The following is a 19,784-nucleotide window of genomic DNA, read 5'->3' on the forward strand; positions in this document are numbered from 1 at the left end:
CCGCGCAGCGCAAGTGGATAACAAACGACTTGTAATTGAACAAGTGTTGGTTGCTGCGCTCTTGGGAGGATTGGGGGGGTGGGGGGGATGCACCTAATGCGGGGAAACCTCCCCTGACAAACACCATTTCGCTGAAAAATGCCCGTATGATTATGCGCCGGGGCGCCAGGGCGCCCGGGGAGCTGGGGGGGGCGGGGGGGGAGAGGAAGAATGAATTAATAAAACTATTAGCGCGGCAGCGGCGGCGGAGGAGGAGATGATGGAGATGCACTCTCCTTAGCCACCTGTAAGCGCTCGGAGACGGGGGCCGACCCCGGGCAGCGCGGCTCCGCCGGTGGGGTTAAGAACGGCCTGACAGATTTGTTTTATGGCGCCATTAATATGATTCCGCTAAATGCATTCGGCGCCTTCTCATGCAGATCCCCTGGCCCGGCAGAATCCGGCACCTAATAATAAAGCACTCAGCGATTAAAAAAAAGTGTGAATAAAATAAGTTAAAGCTGAGCAAGCACGGCCGCTCCCACCACCCACGCTCTCCCCGGAGTGGGGGGGGGGAAATCGGGCCGCGGGAACAAAGGGACAAAGACACCCTCTGAAACACTTCCCGCCATCCTGGAAATTGATTAGCGGGAGAAGGAGAAGAAGGAGAGACCAGCAGCCAAAACTACTGAGTGGCAGACGCAGCATCAGACTGCAAGCGGCGGCGCAGCCAGAAATATTTCCTTAGAGGGGTGGTGTGTGTGTGGGGGGGGAGGGGGTGAGTGGAGGGTGGGGTGGGCAGGGAGTGAGATCATAACTCACACTGGGGTGGCATGGTGGTACAGTTTTTTTCAGGGTGACCTTGCAACATTCCTGTGAACTAGAGCAACAGCAAATTTTCACCTATGTCAATATTAATAATCAACCTGTCTCAGCTCGTTCCTACTGTCCTGGGGTCAGTGTTAGCATGACTCATTTCTAATTTCATCTTTGAGTGTCTTGTTTTCACCAAGAACAAAATCCAGGCCAATTATCAAGTCAGAAATACATTATACATATAAATACACAGAGTCGAAATAATGTATAATATAATGTATGAACATTTATATCAGGAAAAGAAAACTGATATCGATACATCAAATTTATTCAGACGTCACAAGATGAATACAAGATCCCGATGGCCTCTACAATTACAAGAGGTGCTCAAAGTGGTGGCCACTGGCGTCCAGACATTCATGTGTACGGCAACCCAGTGCCTGGTTAACGTTGGCCAAAGTGTCCAATGGGATTACTGCACAAGCATTTTCAATTCCTTGTCCAAGGGCCGCCAACGTAGTCGGTTTCACTGCGTTATCATAATTTGATCAAACTTCCAAAGAGGTGTCTACATGTATAGAAGTACTTTTACATTATGAAATTCACATCTATGCAAGTTTTTTTTGTCCTGATGTGTGTGGACATTATTTCTGTCTGACTCTGTATATTAATATATATTTACACCAATCAACAAAGATATGACTTGAGATGCTGTAGTGTCATATCATCCCTCCCATCGTGGCGGGGGTTGCCACGGCCACCACTGGCCACCACGTAGCTCCGCCCCTGAGTGCGAGGCTGCCAAACCCTCCCGCAGACCGACGGCTGGCTGGAAACGCTGGCTGTGACCGTCGGCTTCACGTACTGAGGCGCCAGTTCAATGTAAAGTCGCAGCGCACAGGGCCACACATGCTTCCTCGGCACAGTTGCTGACAAGCTGCTGAGAAATTCCCCCCCTTTTTTTTTTTTTATTTCATTCACGGTCAACTGAAGAACACCCTTATTTTTCACAGTGCCCACCGTCTGACAAACACCAAAGATTCCATCGTCAGCCTGCATGTACGGCGCTCCAGTTTGGTTGCGTTTCAATTGCGGCGCTAAACAAAGCGAAGAGGAGCGGCGGGCCGGCTTCATGGGGGTCGGTCATGGGGGCTGTGGGCGGATGCCAGACTATGTGAACGTACGCCGCGAGAGTTTCACAGAGCTGACTGCAGGCTGCAGGCTGCACTGCATGTGTGTTGTCAGTCTGCGTGTCTCTCTCTTATTTGGTGTGTGTGTGTGTGTGTGTGTGTGTGAGACAGTAAAGGACGCACACTGTACAAGAGAATATGAGTGAAATTTAGCCAGAATTAAAACATGAAAATCTTTGAAAATTTAGAGGGACGTCTGTCATAAACTGGAGTTCACAGGAACAAAAAAATGATTTCACCGAGGCCGTTTGCTGCAATTTCTGCGCAGATTCAAACTCAACCAGCAGCGCAGCCAGCAGTGGAGCTCATGTTCGTCTTGTCTTCCTTTTCCTCCCTCTTTGTTTTAAGGCTGAGGGGACAGCAGCGGCAGGGCTTTAAAGTAGCCGTAAACGCAGAGCAATGAGACATGTAATTTGTGTTGAGCCGGGGCCAGCGTGGGGACAGGCTTTCAGGGGGGTGTCAGAGGCAGAGGAAGCACAGATAAGATTTCTCTTCAGGGCAGGTAGAGTGTGTGGGCAGCCGCGGCGCTCTGAGCTAACGCTGAATAAATATTTCACATATGCTCAGCTCAAGTCGTATCGACTGGGGAGAGAGCGAGAGAGACAGGAAGTGGGGGAGAGGAGAGGAGAGGAGGCGAGGGGAGCAACAGAACGGGGAGAACGATATGATATTTATATTTTCTTTTTCTTTTTTTTTCTTCTCAGTGAAATAAAATAAAATACAGCATTCGCCTTCTTCGCTCGGGTCAAGTTTTCAAGCTGTGATTATTTTTGCGACTGCCGGCTGCATTAAAAAAAAGAAAAGAAAAAGAAAGATGCACAAATCTGACTAAAGAGCACTTTGTGAAGGAGAAAAGTAACTACATGGCAGTTTATATTCGAGGCGTTGCAAAAAAAAAGAAAAAGAAGAAAGACTTGAAACGTGCTCGTGTTTGGATGAAACACACCTTCAGCATGAGAATCACGTCGGGGGGGCCGTGATGAGAGCAGAGAGGCCAACCAGCTGCGCCGGGCCAAACATTAGCATTCGCTCGCAGGGTCGTCGGCGTCGGCGTCTCCCCCGACCGCCTGACACATGCCAGGAGAAGCCGGAGAAGAAACCAGTGCGAGGCGGAGGGGTGGAGGAAGGGGGATTGGGGGGGGCGGGGGGGGCACTCTGCAGGGGCCCCGTGGTGCCTGTCACTGGTCGGCCACGCTGACCCCGCACTGCGGCACTGGCCACTAGTGTTTAATCCGTGTCGGGAGCGTTAACACTGAGCGACCTCCTGGGTGACAGATCTGCCATGCAAGCCGTCCACCCCCACCCACCCACCCCCACCCCGAGGAGGGCGAGGGAGGGGAGTGGCACGCATTCCAACCCCCGCCACCGCCCACCGCCCGACCACCCCCACGTCAGCTCGGCTCACGCCAAACGTTAGCGCGCCGGGGCCGAGACCGGGGCCCCGGAACCGCCCCGGGGAGGGGTCGTCCTCTGTGACTGGGTGGGTGGCGAGGGCCAGTGAAGAAGGCAGCCATTATGGGATGGCGCGCAACAAGAGGGGTTAAACACGTCTCCGGTGGAAACGTTAAAAGAAAGCATGCCCGGTGGCGGGACGGAGGCGGCGATGAGAAAGTTTCCTTCCCAGCAGCGAGACGGATACATCTGGCTGATCGCAAATGAAATGACACGCGCTCCCCAAAAAAGCCCCAGCCGTGTCTCGAGACGCAGAGAAACGGGAACAATTTCACAGCTTTAATGAGGTGAATATTAGGTGGGTGGAAAACGTATTAATCCCACTGATGGGGGACGTGTTTCAAGGTTGCACATTGAATAAGCTGAGCAACTGAGAGACACAAAAGCATTCAGGGAAAATAATAATAATCATAATAATAATAATAATAATAATACTAATAATAATGCTGTTGCTGTTGGTGGTGTGAGGGAGGCTGTAGTTTAATAATTGATGGATTTCAGATTAAAAGCATGAACTCACACGTGGGCAGAACCGTCACAGTGCTTCTCCCCGACTTACATGACACATTCCCAGGCAGGCACGGAGCCGTAACCCTCGGGAGGCCGGGGAAACTCACTCCTCTACGGCCTGCAACTCTCTCTTTTTTATTCATCTCCCCGCCGCTCTCGTCTCTCTCTACCAGCTGAGGCAAAACAGATGCAGAGCAGAAACAAGGAGACAATTCACAGGCGCTCGCAGTCCTGCCCGTCCGTTCTCACAGTCGGCCATCGGCGGCGAAACAGGCGGGCCCAAGACTCACAAAGCGTCTCATTTTCAGGGACGGTGTTAACAAGGACAATTATGACACTCTGATTACGGCTTTGATCCCGGCCGGGGCTGCTGTGCCGGTTAATGGCCCCGGCCGCCGCGGCTCTACACAGGTGGTCTCCCGGGACCCCTGGGAGCCGGCGCTGACCCCGTCCTGCCCTCATCTGGGGGAGACGGTGATTCTATCAGCCCGCCGAAAAAGAAAGAGGAAAAAAAAGGGGGGAAAAAAAAAGAAAAAGTGCCCACCGCGCAGCTGCCAAGAGTGTTTACAGCTGCACCGCATCAAACATTCATCAAATGCCATCTTTACAGTGTGTGATGTGGGGCAATCAGCATTTCACAGGCTGTCAAATGATGTCTAAAGCGCTGGCTGGCTGGCAGTGTCAGAAAGGAAATGGTTCAAATACGCACACAAGGTATACAGGTTTCTTTCTTGTCCGGCGCCTGACAGATGAGGTACCTCGTATGTTAAAATATTAATTCTACTTAAATACTTAAAGCGCTCTAATGACAGCAAAGCTCAGAATCAGCTTTCAAGTGTAAATGATCCCTTTTCCTCTCTTTTCCTCGAAACTTTCATCCATTTCATCAAAATCAAAATTGTTCTTAACTTGAAACTTCTGAAGCAGATTAATTTGGCCGGCTAATACATGCTTATTTAGCTTCGCCCCCACCCCTCCCCACATCCCTCCTTTTTATGGAAGAAAACTTGTGTCTCTAATGCGCGGAATGGAGGATTTCACTGCAACTTGTACCAACAAATGGAAGGGAGGAGGGGGAGGGGGGGGGGTGGAGTAACTGATCTCCCCTGAGCCGCCGCCTGCGTTTCCAGCAGTGCTCTAGCCCCATCTACAGGTCCCGCTGGCGTGTGCAGCAAGGAACTCTGGTTGACCCCTCCGCAGTCAGCGCTGATGTATAGCACATTCATCTCGCTCCGTCTTATTGAAAAAGCACATCTAAAGGCTGTTATTTTATGAAGATTTTTAGCTGTCACATTTTCTCCCTCTCTCTCTCTCTTGGTCGCTCGCAGAAAGAAACACAAAGTTGTCAAACTCTTGAGGAAGATGGGGGGTGGCGGGGAGAGAATGCAGATGCGAGGCTCATTACTGTAGCATAAACAAAACGAGGAGGGGGCGGGAAGGGGGGGAAAACATACAAATTCCCTGCTTGTATTTCCATTCGCTGATGAAGACGTTTATGATGATTTGGCAGAACTTTGTCAAATGTGTTTTTTTTCCCCCTCCCTCTTTTTCTTCCTAAGTTACCTAATTAGAGGAACTCTATCTTAAAACTTGGGAACCGGATGGTCGGGAACCGAGGGTGACTTCAAACAGCATGCGACTGCACAGTCGAACCAAGTAACCTCCTGTTCGTAAACAGCGAGCGAGTTCTCGTCTCACTCAGAAGCAGCATTAAAAAAAGAACACACACACACACACACACACACACACACACACACACACACACACACACACACACACACACACACACACACACACACCATCAATCTGTAAATGTTCAATCTATACGCTCTGGGATGTGCAACTTTTCCTGATTGCCACTGTCGAGGAGAAACTTTTCCTTAAGGGGCCTAACAAACGCGCAAATAAACACACAAACAAACTAAAAAGACTTCCTTTCTTTTTTTTTTCTCCTCCGGCTCCCGCGAGCAAACTGGAGCAGTGATCCCTTATGCAAAAAAATCTGAACACCTCGCACAAGCACGCAGCAACAACCACTTCATAATGCATACATGAATCTACATAAACAGGATACAAATGCAGACTGCACGCTGTGCCGGGGTCAGGAGAACTGGCCTCTGGGACTGAGTGATATAATGGCTGAGTATTTCTGGTAAAGCACCGCGCGAGCGTCCCGCAGTCCCAGCAGAAACCACGGCGGCAGTAATGCATTACAGGATGTATACGGTGTAAAAGGCTAGCACGGCCTGCCTGCTTGATAAATAATGTATTGTAATGTATATTAAAGCTCGAGCCGGCCACTGCGGCGTTTCCTACCGCCGTACCCCGGGAAGTCCTGTGGAAAAGAGCAGACACCGGCGGCGTAATTATGCACATGCGAGGGGCGAGCGGAGGCTATCTGTCAATGTCGGAATCAGTTACCTTATTACCACCGCCTAAAGATATAAAGATAGGAGTGGGAGCTGCTTTCATTAAGGCACGCCGTGCGCATGCTGCTTTTAGGGCGGCTGCAAACACTAACTTAATTGCGAATGATGACTCGGAGGAGGAAGGGGAGGAGGAGGAGGAGGAAGAGGAGGGGTCAGCAGGGGCGTTGCTGTTGATGGTGGGGGGGGCAGCAGACTGGGAATGACAGTCAGGGTTTGGACTCTCAGATGCAAAGTTCACAGCTCCTCATGCTGAAAGTTTCCTAATTGCACTGAATTTTGTTGCAAATAATCATTCATGCACTTCCACTAAATCCCTATTTGAACTACTTTTTTGCACAGCCTGACTCCATACACACCTGTTATTATATTTACACTTGCTGTATTGCTTTTTGAAATTGCATTTTAATATTGCATCGACACAGCTTGGATTTATTTATTTTTTTTACACCTGGCACTCACTGTAGACAGCAGTAATAAGAATTAGTATCAAGAATCATGCAGTCATGACATCTTCAGTTACGCACTTGCAGCACTGCGTGTTTTACTGCAGCTGTAACTTGCCGGGGCTTTAAAAAAAATAATTAAACCAACAACAAAATAAAAAAATGTCCTTTTCCCTTGTTGAACTTCCTGTCTGCTGATGAGTGGGCGACTACGCGTTCAACAAGTGCGGCCGTGCCCGTTTGACACCAGTCGAGGCTTCTCACAGACAAAAGCCACTGACTGACTATTGTCTGCTTTGTGGGAAAAAAAGACAAGAGAGAAAAAAAAAGGTGAGCCGGTGTCGGTGTCAGAAACCACAGCCGCGGTTTCAATTGAGAGGACGGCGCAGCTTGATTCAACTTTAGGAAAATGACCATGTTGTCAGAGGGGAAGCAGGGGAGGGGGGGGAGGGGGAGCCAGCGGTAAAAATGACATCAGTGAGCTTGAATCTTCTCTCGCCAAACTCCTCTCTATTTGTGCTGCCGACTCCCAAACAGCGGGCGGAGCGCGAGTGGAAATGAGAGATTAGAGTGTGCCGCCACACACTCCCGTCGCCTGCGGAGGATCTAATTATAGGCGGAGGGAGACGGACCCCCGTCCCGCTGACCCCCGTCACCTGTCAGCCTGCCCGTCCTCCCGCTCTACCTGCCTCCGACGTCTCTCCCTCGCTCGCTATCTGTGTGCCGGCCCAAGACCACACGCTCACCCAGAGCGTCTCGCTCCCACAACTTTCTTTCCTAGATAGCGGGCCGGCCCCGCGCTCCGTCCTTTCACAGCCGTCCGCATTGTTCTCCATCTTCCTGTCTGTGGGTCGGCCTGCCCGCCCGCCTGCCAGCCCGCCCGCCCGTCTTGCTCCTCTGATACCCTTAGCCAAGGCGTTGCCTGGGGGGGATTTGCGCCTCGGCATCAGTGAGAAGGGCTTTACAGAAAACACCAGGTATGAATTGCATGTCACTCTGAGAAGGAGCAGACAGACAGAGGAGAGGGGGAGGAGGGGGGAGGCGCTGAAAGGAGAGTTCTCTACACACCCTGTCTGTGACCGCTTCCTCACCCTGACACGGCGCTGGCAAGTGTACACTCTTAATCATGACATTACACGAGCCGCGCTGAGGGGGGATTCGCGGGGTGATTTCAGATTATTTAAGCTTAGGACCCGAGATCACATAGCCTCATTAAAAACAGCTAAACAGAGACATTTAAACAGGGTTCCAACCTCGCAGGCAGGCTGTCATCCTCCGACGGAGGGAAGCCGAGACTGTGATCCCGCTCGCGACCGTCCCGCGGGTTAGCGGGCTTTGCTAAGAAGTCAGATGTACAAACGACCCAAACCCAAGCCCTTCACATGCACTCTAATGTCATCAGAGCCCGAGGAGAGCCAAGTGGGGTTTGATTTAGGGGATAGAGCACATCCATCACGTACGCATGGGATAAAAACAGAAGGCAGTCATTGTTTTCCATGGGAAAAAGACGAGCGGAGGGAGAAAATGGCTAAACCAAAGATTCTCCCCCCTCCACCCCTCCAACCTCAAATTCACATAAAATGAAAGCGTTAAAACCGGGGCTGCAGTGAAATGGGACAAAAATGGCTGGCCCCCGAGGCTTGAGGAGAGTTCATTAGCATGAGGCAATGACTTACCAGGAATGCTATTAGACTCCGTTGTATGCTCTCCCACTGAAAACAGCTTTTAATGTACTGCAACGTGTACAGAACTGCCGTGCTGATTTTTCGAACCCGGGCAATATTCTGGGCAAGAACCTAATAAGGAGAGATAATTAGAAGAGGAGCCGTTAGCGTCATTAGCGATAGGACAGGATGGTTATGACTCGGGCTTATTGACTTTAAAACACCTTATTTGCTCTTTGGAATGTGGAATATTTAAAGCCTATAAAACCGCTGAACGATGACTGTGCTGCGGCCACATTACTGCTGGATCAGAGGGACGTGGGGAGGACTTTTCCATCTGCTGGAGTCTTTTGAAAATGGCCATTTCATTACCTTTTTGGAGAACTTTGGGTTTTCTTCCATCAGTTGCGTCTCCTTGGGCTTGAAGGTTCTTACACCAGCTCTGACCTGGGACAAAAACATTCAGAATTTTTATTTATTTATTTATTTTATTTTATTTAATACATTTTATCATGGCCCTGCGATGAACTGGCGACTTGTCCAGGGTGTCCCCTGCCTTCGCCCTAAGACGGCTGGGATAGGCTCCAGCAGACCCCCGTGACCCTGACCTCGGGACTAAGCGGGTATGGAAAATGGATGGATGGATGGACATTTTATCATATATATTTTTGATAAATGATATTTTATTTCATCATGCTCCAGTAGCCTTTAAACATATTTGGCCCAATACTTACTTTGTTATATATGACATCCAGCACCAGTGTTATGGTTCCTTTGGATACACCAACCAAGTCTTCTTTCTTCAGGAGAAGACACACCTGCTGCCCATTCTGGACCTTTGGACAACATCAGAATTTTGTCAGATTATCAGATATTACACAGACAGGCCTTTCCATTGAAACTTCACATGTGCCACAGTGGTTGACTTACACTCAATAATGGGATGGCCAATTTCCCAAGAAAGTTTGGTGCTTTGTCTCCATTATCGTCAAGGACAGTCAACTTAACCACGTCATGAATGTCTTTAATTGGCCTGATGTGAAAGAAGCGAGAACTGGCATTCACATCTGTGCACGGAGGATAAAAAAAGGAAAACACATTCTTTTCTTGCCAAGCAGGCCTGCTTACAATGTAAAGACCTTGCTCCACTCTGGATTGAGAGTCTTGAAGACTGTGTGAGTCTGAAGCCTGCCGTTACCGAGCTCAACAACGCACAAAGGGTTGCTTTTCTCTGCAGACAAAAAAAAAAAAAAAAAAAAAAAGCTAGTTAGTGCTGAGCGTAAAGAAAGGACCCTGACGATGCCGAGCAGTGGACTGCGCTGAGGGATTACTGTTAAGGTCAGCCGCCGGCAGATCGTTGGCCTTTATGACTTTGACCTGAAGGAAGCCGACCTCCTCCATGTCCTGGTGCGAGTTCTTCAAGCTCTGAAACACACAATGTGTTTCAAACACAGTAATGTTTTCACATTTCACAAGTGCTGCTTCCTCTGAGGTGTACGCTTACAAATTTCTCCTCGATTGCGTCTCTCTCGTCTGGTTTTTCCAAGGTGCAGTTTTCAATGTCACAGACGGCGACTCCCCGGCAGGGTCTCAGGGTGACCAGAAACAGCAGCCTTCCCTTCCCCGGGTCCAGCACATGATTGTAAAGCTGCCTCTCATTAAGTGGAAGTCGCGACAGGTCAATCTCAAACCTGAGACGCACACACGCGCAAAAAGTTAAAGTGGAACACACGGAGACCGGCGAGCTCCACGGCAAGGGGGCCAAAAAATTAACACCGCCCAGCGGGAGACACTCACATTCCCCACGATTCCTCGCCCTTCCTCCCCCTCTTGGAGAACAGCTCCACCTGCAGAGGCTCCTGGTTATCTTCAAACTGATTGAAGTCAAACTGCTCTCTCCACTGGGGATTGGCCTGAATGCAGAGGTTCTGAGGGGCAGCAAAGACACAAATTTGTCAAACGCATACAGTAATGTGGAGGTGCGCACGGGAGGACACACACACACACACACACACACACACACACACACACACACACACACACACACACACACACACACACACACACACACACACTCCGGGGCGGCGTGTCAGGTTTAATGCTTCATCGGGCTGAGCAGCTCCGGCATGACAGGTGGATTAAGTCTTCCTTCAGTTGAACCAGAACAAGGCAGGAGAGGAGAAAGAGTAGGTGGCTAGTGTGTGTGTGTGTGTGTGTGTGTGTGTGTGTGTCTCTGTTTCAGCGCACTTGTATGTCTACACCCTGGTAGCCACTGTGGGATTGTAAACACTGACAGCTTCCAATTAGAATCAGCCTTGTCCGACAAACAAACAAGCGGGGAGAGAAGCGCAAGGGGCTTTACAGAGAAATAAAGCAACAACAGCAGACAAATGCACTATAGAATCATTGGGGGGAGGCGATGGGGAAGGGACGGGGAGGTGGGGGGGGGCAACAAGTACAGGTAGATGAACAGGGCATGCTGGGTATGCAAATGAAGGCAATGAAGCCCGGCGCCCGAAGCGCAGCAAGAAGTGAGTGGCAGCCTTGCCCAGTCTAATGAGCTGCCTCTGCCACGGCCCAGTGAGCCAAGGTGGAGGTGAGTCACTGACAGACACCTGCTGGGGAGGGAAGAGGGAAAGTGGGCGAGAGATAGAACGCATGAAGAGCAGCCATTACGAAACAGCGCGAGGTGTGGGAGAGACAAGAGGAGAGAGAAAGGAAAACTTTATTAAAAAAGAAATAAAAAATACTAAAGTGTCCGACCTTGCTTTTGTACTTCTGCTCCCCGAGGCGGAAGCGGACGTAGATGTCCCCCTGGCCGTGCTGCGGCAGGTCCTGGCCGTCCACCAGGGCGATGCCCAGCACGCCGTTCCACATCTGGTTCCTCAGCTGGTTCTTGGGCCCCTCGGCGGGCCGCTGGTTCGGCGCCGCCTGGTTCTGCTGCGTACGGACGAGAAGATAGAGGGGAGGTGGGGGAGGGGCACACACACATGTCAGCGGCAGCCTCCCTGTGTTTGAACGGCCCCGACCGCCTCAACCTGGCAACCTCATGGTGTTCACAGGGGACACACAAAGAAGTTTGCGCTGAATGCTATGTCTCTGTTAGCGCGTTAGCACGTCTCGGCTGACGAGAGGAGAGACAGCGAGCGGCCAGACGTCCCCACCCCAACACCCCCCACCCCTCACCCCCACCCACCCTCTCGGCTCTGACGGTCCCACTCATCACTGCCTGCCCAGACTGGGTGCTAGTTGAGGCAGCACGCTCACCATGCTGCGCCCGAGACGGCCGTCAGCGGTGAGTAATGACGCAAACCGCACAGCTCTCTTATCAGAGAATTGTGTATACACGCCGCACGCATGGCCTGCTTCAGTTTACGGCGTGGCGGAGGAAAAAAAAAAGAGGAAAATCTTCCCCCGATTAAGTGATTTTAGTCGAAATCAAACAAAAGAACTCTCGGGCTCGGTGAACAATCCACTTCTCTTGTGTCACCGAGAGGGAGGGAGAGAAAGAAAGGAAGAAAGAAAGGAAGAAAGAAAGGCGGGAGGGCGTGGGGGGGGGGGGGCTTGATATGTTTCCATGTTGGAGTTCCCGGGAGGCGGCGCGGTGATAGGCCAGGGCTGTAAAAACAAACAGCGGCGAGGTTGTGTCGGGCGGACTGTAATTAAAGCGCAGGGCCGTAATCTGCTCCAGCCTCTTTGATTGCCCCGGCTCCTTGGACTGCCCGGGCGACGCCGCTTCAAACGCTCCCCCACCAACCCCTCCCCTCCCCAAAACTCCCCTGCCACTCCGGCCCCTTCCCTCCCCTCCGCTGCCGGGGTCGCGACCCGCGTTGCCACCCAATCCGGAGGGGATCAAAGCGCATCTCGGGGACCTGAATTAACATGGAATAGCACAGGCGCGGCCCTATAAATATCAACCCCCTTCAAAAGGAGGAGGAACAGAGGGAGCAGGGCGGCGATATAAAGCAGGCCTGGGCCAAGTCATCCCAAGTGTTTATCTTGGACACGTTTCTATCTCAGCGGCCAATAAAACAATTCCACTTAACTGTAAGTGGCCCCAAAAGGAGAATCTATTCCTGGGCCTAAAAGGAGCCGTGCGATTGCTTCCATATGGTGGGACAGCATGGGGACAAGCGCGATGAGCTCAGACCCAGGTCCATTTGGCTGGTACCTCAGTGCTGTCCGTCCACAGCTGTGATATTACATCCCAACATCTGGGTTATTGCCCGCCATGCCTGGGAATTATCAGCGCCGGCGATCTTAGGCATCCCACACTGGCAACATGCCTCGAACAGCAGTGGCGGCCCCACCACCACCCCCCCACCCCTACACTCCCACTTCTCCCATACGCCACCCCTCGGCCCCCCTTTCCTGCTTGAAACACTATCACACAGCAGAGTTTTACTCAGGCACTTGCCATTTGCGGTCTCTGCGGTGGTAGCACAGAGGGGGGAAGAGAACGATGTTCCGAGGACGAGGAGGAGGAGGAGGAGTGGAGCTGCGAGCTCCGGGTGTTCAGCACTTCCAGGATAGGTGTTAAATGCGACAAGATATTGTACGTTTGTCAGAGATGAAAACCAGGGAGGAGGAGGGGGTGGGGGGGTGGCGCTGGGATGGGATGGGATGGCATTGTTACATTGTTAATTTAGCGCCGCGGTTTTAGGCAGCGCAACATGGCGAGGAGTCCCATCACACATTTCCGTCTCCCTCAGAGTATCTTTAACCATCTGCAGCGGATAACCTGCGACGCGCAAGGAAATGGCTTCATTCCTTTGTCATCTAATTTCAAATTGAGACCGTCTACCGGACCATCAAGAGACCGAACAGTGGCAGATGTAGTGACTACATAGGTGTGAATATAAACCCACTCGCCGCGGCGTTAGTCCCAAACAGCGAGCCTCCTATTTCACTCTGAATCTAATTACCGTGGAGATGTATTGAAAGCCACTTGAGGGAGGGAGGGGAAAAGAAAAAAAAAACGGAACTTTGTTTACTACAAAACCAAATAATGCTCTTTGATTCCCAAGCGGTGAGCTCAGCCACAACAACATATTCAGTCATTGTTATTATTACGGTTTTGATTAGAATGTAATACTACACCGCACTTTTATCTGAGCAGTGATAGCACTGAAAACAACATGCCAGGCAAAAACAGTTTACAATGAGCCACAAAAGAAACAGGCTGAGCCCAGTGATACACACACAAAGCCTGGGCATGCAGTTTGTCCTTTGTCACATTATAACGCGGTGTGATACTGCCCCCTAGTGTTTCCCATCAGGGTGACTTCAAGCACCATGATGAAAACGGCCTTATTAAACGCAGGATAACTGAGGCTGTCCTGGTTGGACCTAGAAAACAATGAGGTGTGTTGGGAAAAAATAAATTCCATACCTTGTTTTTCTTCTGTACCCATTTCTGTAAAAGAAAGCATTATAAGAATGAACGAAGCAGGGGAAAACGTTGCGGCTGCAAATAGAAGTCACAACAGAAATTCTCTCACCAGGCCCTTTTTGATGGTGGCATCTCTAAACATTAAGCACACATCAACCAGAATAAATCCCATGTCCTCGTCTTTCTTTTTTGGATCGGAGAGGTGCAGCTCCATTTCGTAGGTTCTGAGGAGAGAAAAGGCAAAGGAATAATGTTACCCATACCATAGAGTTGTTCAAATATCCCCTTTCCCAAAGCAATGATTCTTTCATCACCTGTAAAGGTCCAGGTTTTTCAGGCATATGCTGCTGCAACCCATGAACTCATCCGCGGTACGGTTTTTATCGTAAACCTGCAATTGATTTACAGGCGTGAAAGATTGACATCCACTCTGCTTTTCTTGGTGGAAACCGCACTTCTGTTCGGACAAAGGATGCCCACCCGCAAATCAATGACGTGCTCTCTGTCTCGCAGGGGGTAGGAAAAGGACTCGTTCCAACGTGGATTCAGGCTTTTGTAAACCACTTTGCTTTTATAGAGCTGCTTTCCCTCCAGTTTAAACTTCACGTAAGGATCACTGGTACCTAAAATCAAATCGACAGGAGAAAAATCAATGCTGTGTAACACATGCTGTTAAATCAAAGGGGGAAACCAAGGTGCGCTGCCACGAAGCAAACCATGTCAAAGCCTTGTTATTAAACACAAACTGTGGCGATTTAGTGTCGGGCACATTAGTACATCAAAGTGTACGCTGTCTGTGTAGGAAAACACAATATGTGGTAGTCACTTCCCACACACACACGCACAGGGTGGGCAGAAGGATGTAGCTGTTTAACTGGGAAAGAGTAGGAACACTGAGCAGCATGAGGCGACCAGCATCGCAAATGTAGAAGCAACCAGTGTTAATCTCCCAAGCCTGTTAAGAAAGTCTGTCTCCGAGAGGGGTGGGGGTGCGGGCCGTCTTTGTTTCTGCAATTGCATGCAAAATGACCAAAAAAATGAAAGCCAGTCCCATGCCTTCATTTGTATAGGGGAATAAAGGGGTGCTTGAGACAGCCCGCAGGGAGGCTTGAATCACATGACAAAGGCCCTGTGGGGATGGGCTGTCAGGCCTGTCAGCTCCCCACTCCAAATGAACATCTCGCAAAGGCAGGCAGGACCCACAGCAGCTCCACCCTGCCAACCTGTGACAGGGAAACCTCCAGGCAACTTGACAGGAGGAGAATGTGGCAGCGAGCAACCGGAGAGGCTCTGGCATGACTGAGAACGGTGACGGTGGAAATTAATGGGGAAAAGAAAGATGGCGGGGGGGGACAAAAACTAAGGAGTGGGGGCTGGTGGCGTCCTTTTCAGGGCGCGCAACGACAATGTGTGCCACTGGTGAGCCTCTGGCGTGGCGTTTATTGTTGGCGAAACAGCGGAGAGACGGGCTTGCATCATCGCGACGACCGGGAACTAATGAGGAACTATTGGCACCAGTGGGAAGAAGCAGTCCTTTGACCGTTTTAACGTCAGGGGATTTCCCAATGCTGAAGGGTCAAGCGGTAGAGAATCATACTGGTCCTGTCTGTCGGCTCACTGTGGATTTGAAAGACTGCTGTGCTGTGTCATGTTTCTTCACTCCCCAAGAAAAAAAAAAAAAAAAAAAAAAAAAATCAATTTTCACCACATAAACAAAAATGACCACGCCTTAGCAGACCACACACAAAGATATTGTCTTCCCATGGGTTGTAGTTCCAGTCATGCCCACATAGCGTCACTGTGTTCTAATGGCAAACTTCCAAGTCTGGCCATAGCAAGAGGCAAAGGCAGGAGGAAGTGAATTAGGTAGGGATTCGGTATTTCTCAGCATTCCTGTCATGAAGTTACAGCATTCAGTATTACTTTTAGAATTTAAAACATATATAGTTTATATAATAAAATACATACAGCGTGTGAACTGCTTTAAATCTAGAGTAAAGAAGGAAAATTAAATTACATAACGCATCCAAGAGGCATTAAAGTCCAACACAATTCATGCCTATATAATAGTGTAACCGGAGTAATTAACAAAGTTTGGTTGGCTGGGGTTTTATGTACTCATCATGTTTTCTCTCTCATTAGAACAGATTGCTTTCTGACAGTGCAGTTTGTGTCCTACTGGTTGGACCGCATACTTTTCAAGTGATTTTCTCTTTCCCTCTGTGTACATATGCCACTCAACGAGGGACGTCATCGTTACAAGTAAACAGAGGCATTAACTGAACTAAGCCAATCGTGCCTTCATACACAAGTACACATTTCCCATTCCCCATTCCCCATTCCCCATTCCCCGCTGTCATAAACAAGGAGATTAACAAGACGAATATGCGTTGCTTGTGCAGCGTTCAGCAAGAGGGCGAGTCCTTTCGCCAAAGCCAAGAGACAACATACAAGGACTGCATTCTTTTGAGGGCCGACAAAAAAACTGATAAGACATCTCTTTATCTGAACTGCACCATCTGAGCCCAGTTTGAAAATGAACTCAGAGACAGAAGGTGACTGCATAACAGGCTGTGAAAAGTCAGGACTTGGCGATTAAATGCCGGCTGTTGACCTACCGGAGCGTTTGTCTCGGATTATCAGGTTCTTTCCCTGTTTCAGGTTGATGCTCAGGAGGTATCTCTGAACAGGTGCTGGTCCCTGGAGCTCTGGCCCAGTTGTCGAAACCTGCTGTGAAGAACCAATTCATATGTGCATACTTTGACAGCACGTGCTTTGTTGTACCTGAATGAACTGACACAGTCTGGCGAGTACTCACAGAGTTTTCCAGAGGATCTATTATGCTCTCGTCGAAGAAATCGCACTGTTCACTGGACATCTACACAGAAAAAAGGGGCTGTGTTGACATTTCATGGAGCATCTGCATGCAAACTGCAAGTTCACTGCGGATGAAACATCCATATTGGGAACACGCATAAAGTGTCCAAAGAAAGCAGCGGAGATCACATCTATTTGCAAAATAATAATTTGTCATAATTGTTTTTGCTTGTTTTCCTTCGATACAAATTAAAATGTGTCTGCATTCACGAGGAAACAGATTTGTTTCATTCCAAAAGGAACCTCAACCGAACCCACTCAACACTCCACACTGTAGCAAAAGTAGTCATGTCAACAACAGGTGCAGGTCCAGTAAAAAGAGGAAAAGTAGTGAGTTCCCATCAATCACTTTTTTTTTAAAACATGGTATATAACTAGTAAGACAGGTTCTTAACTTGTGGTTTCCTCATAAGAGGCACACAACAGTCTCTCCACATGTATGTGTGCATGTATACAAACTTATACACACACACACACACACACACACACACACACACACATACACATATATATATAGATAAATGTATACACACACATACACGCATACAAATCTAATCTTGGGCTGAATTAATCTTGGATTTAACAGCAAACGTCTGCTTCGACTTATCATATGTTGCAGTAGTTTACCCACACAGTCAGGTATCTAATTGGTCAACAAAATGTTTACATGACGGGCATTCACTCATGTCATGCTACTAGACAGATTTACTGACATTCAAGTGGTCACCATTGATCTGGGAGGGCTATTTTAAATGAAAGAATTCAGACCTCAAACACACCGTCCATGGCTTTACACTACAGGACCATTCATACAGTTCAGTCGAGCTCTGATGAAACTGACCTCTGCCATTTCTTCCAGGGGATCCTCCAACTGGACTCCTTCCAGCATGTTCTCCTCTGTGGCGAAGTCTCTCGTGAAAAAAGGGGAGCAGAGATCTCGGTCCAGGTCCTCTGAGTCTGTCGTCCAGGGCATATTGAGCCGCTCCTCGCTGGGAGTGCCACAGGCTGAGTCCAGAGAGTTGCCGTCTATGTTCTCCATGGGAGTAACTAGAGTATCCAACACCGGGGTTGTTCGATCTGCAGGGACTTTTTTATGTGTCGGAGGGGTCCCTTTTTCAGACGACGGACTTTTTATGTCAGTTGCGATTCTCTTTCGCGTGTAAGGACTTATTTGTTCTGAAAGGGAGCTCGCTCTCATCAGTGCTGCAGACACGGTATCGGAAACCACCCTCTCTGCCAGCATGTCTTCACCACAGGGACTCCTTCTTTCTGTGACATCTGGCTTTGGCGATTGAGCAATAGCATTGGAAGAGACAGACCTTGGTGCAGGAATCGGCTCGAAATAAAACTTTGGTACGTTACCTTTTGCCCTCTTATCTACTTGTGCATACATGCCTTCCAAATTCAAGTTGCTCTTTGAGCCTGGATTTACAAAAGGCTCTTCAGTTTCCTCCGAGAACAGGGTCCCCACTGGTGCGCTCATTCTATAAGCTGCAGTGTCTACCTGAGAGGTGGGAACTTTGAGTTTAATTTCTGGGTCTGAATCAGGGAATTTCTCTGTGAACACAGGGCCATCAACGTTGGAGCCACTTGCAATAGAATCAGTATCACTCAGCCCGGGGGAGATGCCAAAAAAGATGGCTTCTGTGAGAGTGGACTCCAAGCCACTCTCTATTGAAAATCCTTCATCTGGCACTAAGGTCAGGTTTGGTACAGAAATGCTGCGCCGATGGGCCAACAGTCTATCCTGCTTGTTAAGCGGCTTCTTGCGTGGCTTCTTCAGGTTGACCAGCTTAGTTTTAAGGCGCAGGTTCTCCAAAAAGTTCTTCTTTTTGGCATCCATATTGAGTGAAACCTTTGATACAGAAAAAAACAACAGCACTCCTTTCAACATGCATGTCCCTCAGTGGAAAATCACTGGTTTACAAGATCACACAAAGATTACATGGAATCACTTTGGATTTTTTTTCTTTATGAGCTTTATGAGCATTTGTACGATTGTGAATGAATCACTATAACATGCAAGGATGCAAAAAAGACATAGAGTGACTCATCATTTTCAGTGATTTTATATTTTGACGCTTTGATTTGTAACGACAAACTTGAGTTTAACTAACTTCACCTCTTTAGACCGAAAAGTGGTCAACTTCATTGAGCACAACACTACTTAGATCAAATACTGAGATCACAGCCCAACCCTGTGTACCTTCTTACAAATCAATCCATTTCTGATGAAATTTTCCAAGTTCATTCAGAAAACAGAAAAATGTCACACTGCTCACCTGCTCAGTAGGTCGGGTGTTGAAAAAGCTCGACCGAGTTCTGTGCTCAATCACTCTCCAACACGGGCAGAAGCAAAATTCCAAGGAGACAGCTAAATCATTCTAGCTATGAGCAAAAAGAGGAAGTGTTACTGGCAAAATAGTGATTGGTGGAGAAGACAGACTGGGTGAAACTAGCCATACCAGTCTCGCAAGGTGAGTTTCTGCAACGGTGTCAGGCGTTGCCCAACAACTTTACTAAGGGTGAACCGTGATATAGTTCCACTTGAGCTATGTGGGAGTACTGAATAATAAACCTGTCTAAGATGACAAAGTCACAGAAAGGAGGTCGGCATAGATTAAATAAAGAGTTGAGGGATTTAAAAAAGAAAGGTGGGGCTGGTTATTATCGCAAGTCGAACAGCCTGCTTTCTACCAACCGGCCAGTCTGTTGAAAATGTTACTGTCCCATTTGTGAAGCTTTGGTCTCATTAAAGACTTGTGTGGTTACACATGCTCTAATATGTGTATTCAAGTATTTAAAGGGGTGGGGGGATTCTTAATACTATAATCTAGCATGATTCTACCAGACAACAGTTTTATCTGCCCAAGACGGTCCCAAAATACTGTTGATGGAGTCCACAACATGACTGAGGCATATGAAATGTTGGCTATCTATTCTTATTCGCTCATCTCTGATTTTCATCATGGGTCTGGCGCTGGATGGTTAGCCTTGTCATACCAAACTCCAATTCTTTCACACAGCCCCAT

At 48.9% G+C, this 19,784-nt stretch overlaps 1 protein-coding gene across 4 annotated transcripts in view; it reads right to left on the reverse strand.

Annotated features, from left to right (window-relative positions):
* The window catches only part of mctp2a (multiple C2 domains, transmembrane 2a), a 36,932-nt gene that overhangs the window by 15,686 nt on the left and 1,462 nt on the right, over window positions 1–19,784 (reverse strand). The window contains exons 2-18 of one of the 4 annotated variants that reach the window (XM_076038019.1): window positions 19,035–19,140; window positions 17,594–18,607; window positions 16,694–16,753; window positions 16,494–16,605; window positions 14,356–14,498; window positions 14,190–14,266; window positions 13,985–14,099; window positions 13,876–13,899; window positions 11,247–11,423; window positions 10,281–10,411; window positions 9,988–10,174; window positions 9,815–9,908; window positions 9,612–9,714; window positions 9,414–9,516; window positions 9,218–9,319; window positions 8,856–8,930; window positions 8,496–8,615 (exon numbers count right to left, since the gene is read on the reverse strand). In XM_076038019.1, coding sequence (XP_075894134.1) covers window positions 8,496–8,615; window positions 8,856–8,930; window positions 9,218–9,319; window positions 9,414–9,516; window positions 9,612–9,714; window positions 9,815–9,908; window positions 9,988–10,174; window positions 10,281–10,411; window positions 11,247–11,423; window positions 13,876–13,899; window positions 13,985–14,099; window positions 14,190–14,266; window positions 14,356–14,498; window positions 16,494–16,605; window positions 16,694–16,753; window positions 17,594–18,595 — 2,625 coding nt within the window. In that variant the 5' untranslated portion in view covers window positions 18,596–18,607; window positions 19,035–19,140. Of the gene's footprint in view, window positions 1–8,495; window positions 8,616–8,855; window positions 8,931–9,217; window positions 9,320–9,413; window positions 9,517–9,611; window positions 9,715–9,814; window positions 9,909–9,987; window positions 10,175–10,280; window positions 10,412–11,246; window positions 11,424–13,875; window positions 13,900–13,984; window positions 14,100–14,189; window positions 14,267–14,355; window positions 14,499–16,493; window positions 16,606–16,693; window positions 16,754–17,593; window positions 18,608–19,034; window positions 19,169–19,784 lie in introns of those variants that run through there. The other 3 variants (XM_076038021.1, XM_076038022.1, XM_076038023.1) reach the window with 3 other exon arrangements.

Source organism: Nelusetta ayraudi, unplaced genomic scaffold (genome assembly GCF_046127955.1).
Source record: "Nelusetta ayraudi isolate G7.1 ecotype Tasmania unplaced genomic scaffold, CSIRO-AGI_Nayr_v1 ptg000053l, whole genome shotgun sequence".
Taxonomy (NCBI): Eukaryota; Metazoa; Chordata; class Actinopteri; order Tetraodontiformes; family Monacanthidae; genus Nelusetta; species Nelusetta ayraudi.